General features: G+C 59.0%; 2 protein-coding genes across 2 annotated transcripts; both read left to right on the top strand.

Annotated features, from left to right (window-relative positions):
* Positions 1 to 3,205: 3,205 nt before the first annotated feature.
* Positions 3,206 to 4,768, top strand: LDBPK_312090 (hypothetical protein, unknown function; the record flags this gene model as incomplete). Its single annotated transcript, XM_003863249.1, has 1 exon — positions 3,206 to 4,768. One exon carries the CDS (start codon positions 3,206 to 3,208, stop codon positions 4,766 to 4,768), a length of 1,563 nt encoding a protein of 520 aa, XP_003863297.1.
* A 2,572-nt stretch (positions 4,769 to 7,340) lies between these two features.
* Positions 7,341 to 8,843, top strand: LDBPK_312080 (hypothetical protein, unknown function; the record flags this gene model as incomplete). Its single annotated transcript, XM_003863248.1, has 1 exon — positions 7,341 to 8,843. One exon carries the CDS (start codon positions 7,341 to 7,343, stop codon positions 8,841 to 8,843), a length of 1,503 nt encoding a protein of 500 aa, XP_003863296.1.
* Between the last annotated feature and the right edge of the window lie 861 nt (positions 8,844 to 9,704).

Raw genomic sequence — 9,704 nt, 5'->3', positions numbered from 1 at the left:
CGGCGTGGAGGGGGTGTAGAGTTGGGGGGAGGGAGGCTAAGCCGTGTTGAATGGCGGAGAAGCGGGCACGCTGGACGGGACAACAAGCGCATTGGCACTCGTGCTCGAGTGAGCGATAGGGCCTTTTTTGGATACGGTGCCCGTTCTCCTCTGCCTCTTGGCTCGCTGACCAGTCTGACCCCCTCCCCCTCCCCTCTCCCTCTCCCATTTACGCATGGGTCTTTGCCTCGATCTGCGAATTGCCGCCTTTTTGTGCGTGCAGTAGTGTAACAGCTCTCTCGCCGCTGCACATCGGGTGCGTGTGTGTGTGTGTGTGTTTGTGTGTTCGAGTGCGTGTGAACGTGCTCAGCCGAAGTCCTCGTACGGAGATGCACTTTCACTGCGCGATCCACATGTCTGCTTCCCATTTGTTTTTGTTTATGTTTTGTCTGTTCTTCTTCCCTCTCCTCCCCTCCCCTCCCCGTCCCCCTCCCCCCTCCATCACCGCGGACGCAGCTGTCTGGTGGACGTGTCCTCCTGCTGCTGTGCTTTGCCCCCGTCTGTCTGTATTTTTGTTGTTGTTGTTCTCTCGCTTTTTCGGAGTTTCCTCAAGCACGTCGTCCCGGCAGATCTTGTCGTGTCACGTCTGGCTGTGTGCTGCATTATCTTGCTTCTCCCTCACTCTTCATCTCTGCAGTTTTTTTTTTGTTTTCAGTCGCAGCCCTCTCCTCCCATCGGTTTATCTCACGGCTGCTGAACCACCTCCATCCCCTCGTCCCTTCGAGTCCCACTCGGCCTCCAACTTGTTCGTTCCTTTGCCGCTTCTCAAGTTTCGCTGCTGGTGTGGCGCCCTTATCCCATCTCGTCCCACTTGCGTGTCACGTTCTGCTTTCTTCTCAGGGCCTGCGCATTGGCAACCTTGCCAGATTGGCCGTGTCAGAGGAGCCTACGCCAACTGCGATGGATTACGCGCTTGGTAGCCAGTCTCCGACGTCACGCCGACATCCCTCGAAGTAGCGCTACACAGTGTGGCACGCCGAGCCAAAGGCTCCTTGATGACATCCGTCCCACACCAGAAGGACGAGGATAGGGAAGCTCACGAGACCGCAGGAGGCCATGATCGCCCCAGTCGCACACGTGCACTTGTCCGCACTTTGGATTTCTGCAGCGGCGGGTGACTGGCAGAGACAAGACGGAGGGCAGGCGGTGTGCCGCTTGCAACTCCGCTACCAGTGTGGTCCCCACCCACTCACCCACCCACCCCCGCCTGTGTGTTGCTGTGAGGGCGTCCGACCCCACGTTGTACCAGGCATGCTATGCACGATTCGCGAACTACTCGACGCTCAACGAGCCCCTCGTTGCACGCTATGACCTTGCACGCAGTGACCTGATCACACAGATCTCACTCGCGCTGAATCGGCTTCCCCCGTCGGGTGCCCACGACTGCCCCCTATGCCCCCCCCCTCCCTCAGGGCGACAGGCTCTGAGCTCTTTGCGCGCACGCGCTGAAAAGCACAACCGGCATGGCGTATCACGTACAAGGCATGCAAGTTTCAGGGGAGCCCGAGTCATGGGCAAGCAAGGCGCGCAGATATGCACGCCGATCAACCGAAAAGTGCATGTGTGCAAAAGCGTGCGCACCTCTGAAGCTCGCCTGTGTGGGCTGATGAGGCACAGATGCCAGAAGCCTGAGGAAAGCACTTCGAATCTGCATCATCGAGCACTCCCGGCTCTCATGTGGAGAGCCTCCAGATCATATTACAGGATACTGCGGCTTGAAGCGACTGAGAGAGAAGCATAGAACACAGGCAAGATGCAGGGTCTCGGAGAGCCATGGCCTGAGGCTGGCCAAGCTCCCCCTCCTTGAGCTCATCCGGCGTGCACCTGGGCCACACCGTGTTATCCGCATGACAGCCGTCATCGCCTCCGCCGTCGAGCAGGGCTCTGGACGCGGCCCGCCTGAATCAGGGCATGCGGTGCATTCAGGTCTGTCTGGCGCCGATCACGCAGCATGTATCGGGAGAAAGGACGAGGAAGGCCAAGGAGGGCCCGCGAGACGCATAGCTCGACTCGACGAAAGGACGGGCTCGTCTTAGATGAGCGGAATGCAGCCGCGGTGCGGCAGAGGCTTATGAGTTGTGGTTGCGTATGTATGCGTATATTAGCTGACGTGCTCGCTGTACGATGACACGTTGATCTATATATATATATATACGAAGCACCTGCGCCCTAAGCCACTTGCCGTGTGTTTTATTGTCACTCTATTTTACGTGCGGTTCTTGTCTGGGCTGATATTTCTTCATGTTCTGCACGGGTCTTCCCCCCTCCTCCCTCGCCCCTCAGTCCACCATCGCCACCACCACCATCACCGCCATCGCGTCGTTCTTGTGATTGTGTTGAGCGCGGTGGGAGAGAACGCGCGCCTCACCGCTTCGCGTTTCTCCGCCGTTGCCCCCTTTATTGTTATTTTCTCTGATGGGGTGCTGCTCGTGGTTCAAGGGATGAAGTCTGCCGGGGACGGAATGGGTGTGCTGCTGGCGCTACGTAGCTGTGCTGCTTCTGCTGTACTGCAACGCCGCACAGCGGTTGTGTCTGAGGCACGTACGCTTGTGGACTTCTCTTGTGAAGGGGGTGCCTCCAGGTACAGAGATGCGCGCATAAAGCGATCGTAGAAGTACAGTGAACCTGTGGCGGGTGTGTTGCTGCTAAAATCTTCGTATGCTTTCTATAGGGCTCGTTGTCGTACGGGCCTCGTATCTCTTTGTTGCGCGCTGCGTGGAAACCGTCCACACTCTTCTTGCACAGCCCTGCCAAGCAGATCCGTTGAGCTCAGCGTGGACATCGCCGTCTTTGGCTATACGGCACAACGTGTACTCAGCCAGATATTCACGTGGTTCGTCAGCCTTACTCCGTATGTGTGTGTGTGTGGTTCGGGGGGAAGGTCTGATGGCCCGTTGGAACAAGCAGCCGGCCACAAACCAAGACATCGCATATTCGCGAAACAGGGCAGCCTTTTCGTGCTGTTCTGCCTCCCATCGAACAGCCTCCTTGCGTGTGTCTTTCTCTCTCCGCGCACCTCCCTCTCTCCCTCGCGATTGCTGGCGGCCCAGCAGGGTATGAACTCGTATGTGCGTCTCTACCCACGCATACACAGACACACGGCCACGACGGCATCATCGCCAAGAAAGCGGCGTAGCCACGCTTTCTTCTACGCGAACATAAACAAATGGCTACATTGGCAGACGGTGCGAGCTCCGAGGCGTTGACGGCGCACTCAGACACACACCCGCTCACGGGAGACCAGGTGGATAAGATCAAAGCCCTCATACGCCTCATGAAGGAGCGCTACGACCCACTGCCGCCTCAGCTGGAGACGTACTTGCGGCTGATACCGCCGACCTCCGGTGCAGCTTCAGGGGAGGCAGACGGCGACGACGAGGCCGGGCCGCGTCGCCCGGATCACGGCCCAATGTGGTTCTACTGCACCAGCTTTCTCATGTCTCGGGAGTGGGATGTGCAGAAGGCGTTTGCCATGATGCAGGAAGTCGTGGCGTATCGAGCGGCGAATCGCCTCGATGAGCAGAGCCACTTCCCACCTGCCTTTTCGGTGCGCGGGTGGTCTACCGAAGATGTATGCAGGGCGCTGGAGCACAGTCCGCGTAAGGCTGGTGAGCGCATCGACCGCGTCTGCGCTGGGGTGGCGCAGGGGCTCACCTGTGGCATTCACTACTGGGACAAGAATGGCCGCCCCGTTTTTTATATGATTATTGACAGTTTTGATGAGGCTGAGCTCATGCGACAGCTAAAGCAGATGGCGAGCGTTGGCAAGTCGCATGTGGATGTCATGTGGGAGTACATGGTGCACATTCTCAGCGTGACCGAGTCTCTGGTGCTCTACCAGCTCATCCAGCGCGGGGCGCCGCTATCAGGGCGGGCACTGACTTCAAACACCGCAGACGAAGCGGCACCCGCGTGGGACTTCTCCGAGGGTGCTGTGACGATGGTATACGATATGAAGGGGCTTACGCTGAAGATGCTGTGGAGGCCGATTATCGATATGTTTTGTGACAATGCCAAGATGTTTTTCAAGTACTACCCCGACCGAATTCACCGCATTGTCTGCGTCAACTCGCCAAGTCTCGTCCGCTACGCCTTTATTCTTGTGCGTGGCGTCCTGCCGGCAACCTTCCAGAAGAAGATCAGTTTTGTGAGCGCGCACGACACTCTCGCCACGCTGGAAACAATGATAGACAGAAAGTATATTCCACACTTTCTCGGCGGCGAGTGCCGCTGTAAGGCCCACGATGGCAAGTGCCTGAGTGGCTACGACCCGCAACATCCGCGACGGACGCGGAGGACGAGGAGGACGGACGCACATACTGACGCCTCCGCTGAAGGCAACGATGAGGTTCCCACGGAGTATGTGACGCTGGCGGCGGGGCACGAATGCACGCGAGTGTTTCCGGTGAATGCGTCGGAAGTGGTCGTCTGGGAGTTCGCTGTGGAGGGTGGTGGTCATGACATCATCTTCACCACCTTCTTTGTGCCCCAGTTGGCGGCTTCAGGGATGCGGTGGACCCAGGTCGAACTGAACAAGCTGAGCTCGTACACGGTCACCTCCGAGGCGCTGGCCAAGGGGTCCGATGCGTTTGCCGCGGCCGAGGACGGCGTAGTAGTGCTGAAGTGGCGCAACCGGCGGCACTGGTTTGCTTCAAGGCACCTTCAGTTCCGTGCCTACAAGGAGGGCGCGCCCAGCACCCTTCACGGGCAAGATTCGCGTTCCGAATAGCGGTTCGCGCACAAGCCGACAGGGGAACGCACACGCGCAACGAGAGAGGCGCGGACGTCGCCGTCTATTTGTTTTGCCCTCCCTCTATTCCTTTGCCCTTCGTAGGAGAGTGGGTCTGCGTGCGTTCTGGTGTCGCGCCATGCGACGGAGAGCCTGCACTAGCGGCTTTCGAAGTATTACTTGGTTTTGATTTGCGTTGCCCGTTACACAGTTTCTTCACAGGGAAGCGCGCACGTGGGAGACTGCGGGCACACAGCTCCGCTTGCCAACGACACCCATTGGCTGGCTTCTCCTCTTCCTGCATTCCTTCTCCTGTCTAGAAACCCTCTGCGTACGTGTGCGTTTGTGTGTCTGTGGTGTCTGTGCTTCCCATTCAACGCCCGCAAGAGGTGCGCGTTCTCTCCCGTGCCCGCTGGCCACGACTATTCTGGTCCCGTCACGGCGCCAGCGCTTCCGTGCAAAGCGCCAGTAGGCGCGGCGAGGACAACGGCCAGCACCCCTCTTGCGCTACTCCCCCCCCCCCGCCCACCCCGCCGCCACCACCACCGCCGCCACAATCGGGCGCTTCGACTCCGAAGCGCCGTGAGGGAGGGGGAGGGGGTACAACAACAGCAAGAGCGCCCCTCGAAGAAAGCCGGCGAGTCCAGTGATGTGGTTTGCCTTGTATGTCGCCGCATGCCGCGGCGTCCTCGCTGCACGTCCGCACTCGCCTCTCCCTTTTGACGTTCTCGTCACGCTCTGCTCTTCGATCGCTACCGCACGCGGCGCATGCCACGCCCGCCCACTCCCCCACTCCCCTCTCACGCGCATGCACACCCCCATCTCTCACGAGACGCTACTTTGTCCGGCAGGTCCTCCACGGGCGTACAGTCCCTCCCCGCTCTCCCATCCACCGACCCTTTTCAACTGTCTGTGCTTGCGGCTGTGCTCCATTCTTGTTTGTCTACTTGCGCGCGGTCCTCTTTGGCGGGAACTCCGCCGCATAGGCACTCACGCACGCGACACACCGCAAGAGCCACTGAGCGTTTCCTTCGTCTGCTCTCTCATTGGAGGCGCTTTCTTCCCTCTTTACTGTTCGCCTCAGTGGTGAATATTGTGACGGTGGTAGCGAAGAGAAGTCATGGAAACGAAAACGAACGGCAGTGGCCTTTAAGAAGTCTCATCAATGGAATCCGTAACGCCTTGTGCTCGCCCTCAACTCCCTCCGTGCTTCTGTCCCCTCGATAGACGCCTAATCTCGTGGGCAGTTACGGACGCGCGTGGGCACGGCGATGGGGTAGCACTTGCGTAAGGGCACGTTGGAGGCGAGGTATCGTACTACCACTTCCTGTGTATAGCCACTACACCAAAAACAAGAACAAATCGCCAAACGTCCGGAGGTGCCCTCCCCACGTGCGTTTCATGTGCGTGTGCGCACCGCTGTTCTCGGGTGGCCGAGTGATGGCCCTCTCCCCTCGAACCATTTTTCGCGCTAACCCCTCTCTCCTGTATGTGGGCCTGTTTCTGTGTACATGTGCCTGCCCTCTCTGACGCCTCTTTCACTTTCTTCCCTCCTCTTTCCTCTTTGCCCATTCCCCCTGGCACACACCACCGACACACACACACACACACACAACGGAGAGCAGTTTCTTCTTGGATCGCCCCGCTGCGGTTTGTCTTGCTTTGCTTTCTCGCGTTTTCCATTTTTACTCCTTCGTTTGGACTTACTGGCGCGCATGTGTGTGTGTGTGTGTGTGCCCGTTTCTCGTCTGTACCGCCCCCCCACCAGCCGCTATTCACCAGTCACCATCGGTCAGGAAGTGCCGTTTTATATACACCCGATTTCCTGCCCACCCTGCTCTCTTTTTTTTTCTGCTTCATTCGAGTGATACACTCACACACACACACACAGCCACAGCCACAACTGAGGAGGCACAAGTCCCTGACACCATTGCCCGTGTGTTTGTGCGTGGAAGGGTAGAAGGGAAGCCTTGATTTTATTTCGTTGCATTGTGTGCAGAGGAACAGCGCGAAGAAAAGGCAGTAGCAAAGAAGGCTGTACACGAAGATAAAGGCGCTCACTTACAGATAGGCGCGCGCACACCGACACCTCTACCAAGCCCTGCTGTTAACTGTGTAGACGTGTTTCATCTTCCTTATCTGTGAGGACTTCGGCGCCTTAACCTGCACTCTCCCCCTCCTTTTGTTGTTTGTATCCCTCGCTTGCGCTCTCCTCCGGCCCGCCGTGCTTTTATCCCCGCATTGTGTTGTGCTGCTGGGACGCTTCTCGTGCGACTTGGCAGCTTTCCTTTGGCGTCTCGTTTACCACTATCACGGTAGGGTGTTGACGGTTTATCCGTCTCTTTGTTTGTGGGGGAGGGGGGAGTGTTTGCGTGTGGGTGTTCTGTGTGTGTGTGTGTGTGCGATCCCTCCTCTCGTTGTTTCTCCGCTAGTACCGTGGAACTAGGATCGGAGCTGCACGGGAGTCAGTGGGCTGCTGCGGAGGGCTTCAAGTGCCGTATCCCTAACCGTTTCTCCGCCTCCTTGCTTGCTGCCCTCTCAGAATCGGTTTCCTCGTTGGTCTGCGTGAAGAATGCCCCTGTACGCCCCTCTCGGTATAAGGTTCTCAGATGACGTAAATGCGCGAGCGCGCCTCGAGCGGCAACGCATTGCGCGTCTCAACAGCATCCTCCGACATGGAAGCGACGAGCAGCGCCGCCAAGGGCTGAAGATGAAGCCACTTCCACTTCCCGAGGACCCTGAGGCCTTGGCGGTGCCTGGCACTGCCGTTCTCGACCTTCCTGGCGGCGCGGACGAATCCCTTGACTCACGCAACGAAACCGGCGTCTTCGATCCGCTGGACGCGGTGGCGCAACGCTACGGTGGCGCTCCATACAACGATGATGACAGGCGTGCCGCGGCACGGGGTGTCGACTACTCCGTCTTCATGGAGGTGTTATGCCCAAACGGGTCTTCGCTGCTGGAGTCCCTCCCCCTAGAACCTCGCACCCTGCGTCCGCATTTCAAAGGCTCGAGTAGCGAATCTAAGAAATCCCAGTTTGAATCTGCTCTGTCGTCTCCACGGTGTGGGCTGCATACTCGCCTGCCATCCACTGCCGTAGCGGCTGCAATGCCGGAAGCATCGCTCTCACTCGGGCACAATGCCTTCGTCGCGCGCGGGCCCCCTTCGGCCTCTTTTGTCAACACCTCCACCGTATCCGAGGCCTCGGTGCAGTCGGGTTTAGACGAGGCCTACGTTGATGCCCCCATCAACCTCGGCAGCGAGGCTGCTTCGCTGAGCGCTCCTTCTGCTGAGAACGGCTTTGCGACCCCGACGCATGGCGTCGCTGACCCTGCCAGCGACGCCGCACGTGCAACTGCGGCCACACACGCTGATGACGACGACACCGCCCCGGACATATTTGTGAGTGCCGGCTCCTTTTCCCTCGCCCCATCCCACCGCAGTAGTCGCTGGCACTCACTGCTGTCCTTCCGCCGGAGTCCGTCCGGCTCAAGCAAGGCATCCCACACGGACTCTGGCCACCGCAACGCCAGAAGTGTTGCCAACCTCAGCCTCACCCGCTCTCTCAGTCAAAGAGCACTGAAAAGCTCATCGGAGCTGTCCTTGCCCGCCTCTGGAGCTACAAGTGCGCAGCTGACCCCTCTGGCGGCTGCTGACGGCTGTGACCTTGGTGGTCGCGTAATCTTCACGGACCGGTTTGTGAAGGCGCAGTCCCACACTGCGCTGCCCACCATGATTTCCGCCTTCAAGCAGTACATGCGCTCCGCCTCCTCCGCGACGGCGTGTTCGTCCCTTACGCACAGTCAGACGCTGGACATCTATACTCCGTACGAGCACTGGTCCTCCCTGCAGCACCAGCAACTGCAGAATGCTCATCAGCATCTCGGCCCTTGCCATCGCGGAATTCCGCTCAAGAGCGACAACACCAACAAAGAGATCGAGAACTGCGTCCTCGAGGCGGGTAAATGCGTTCGGCCGACTTTTCGCCGCATGGACCCTGCCGACCTCTACGGCACCAGCCACTACATCTCCGGCGCCTTCATCAAGGTGGCAAAGCCGTCGACCAGCATCTAAATCAAGACCGCAGGTATCATATGGACGCGAAAACATATTCTCCAGAGATGGCGAGGAATGGTAACGTGGGCTTCGTACCGCTGACGGGAGCCCACGCGATCCTGCGGTTTTTTGGCCGGCTCCGGTAAGGACAGCATTTATACCTTGGCGTATGCTTCGGCCTTTCACCGACGATCCGTCTTCTTGTTTTCCTTGTGCCCGCTCTTCTTCTTTGCCTCCTGCTTCCGGGTATGGCGTTTTTCCTTCTTGTTCATTTCTGCTCCACTTCCCATGACGAGGGTACACACACCTCTCAGCGCGTCGTATCTCAGCGTCCGGTGCACCTCCCCTCCCCCCACACTCGGTGGAGCGGCCAAGCACAACCCCCTCTATCCCTGCCAATGCCCAGCTACTTCTGGTTCTGGCATGGCCTAGTGCCTGCGGCGGCGAACACGCTTGCGCCATCCACATGATGTGCAAGGTGCCAGCGTGGCTCGAGCGCATTCCACCCACGTCCCTCGCTGCCAACTGGTGTGGGGAGCCTGAGGCCACCCCGAGGGAAGGATGCGCCAGGTGGCCACCGGCACTAGTGGGCGCGGCTGTGAGGCGGGCGGGCAGAGTGTGAGGCAGCGGCCACGCTCAGGTGACTGAGTCGGTGCACGGCTGTAACGCGTGTGTGCAGGGCTGCTTCGCACCACGCGATGGGGGCCTGTGACCGGCGTGGAGGGGGTGTAGAGTTGGGGGGAGGGAGGCTAAGCCGTGTTGAATGGCGGAGAAGCGGGCACGCTGGACGGGACAACAAGCGCATTGGCACTCGTGCTCGAGTGAGCGATAGGGCCTTTTTGGATACGGTGCCCGTTCTCCTCTGCCTCTTGGCTCGCT

The sequence above is a fragment of the Leishmania donovani genome, chromosome 31 (genome assembly GCF_000227135.1).
Source record: "Leishmania donovani BPK282A1 complete genome, chromosome 31".
NCBI lineage: Eukaryota > Euglenozoa > Kinetoplastea > Trypanosomatida > Trypanosomatidae > Leishmania > Leishmania donovani.
This window is presented reverse-complemented; position numbering and strand designations above follow the sequence as displayed.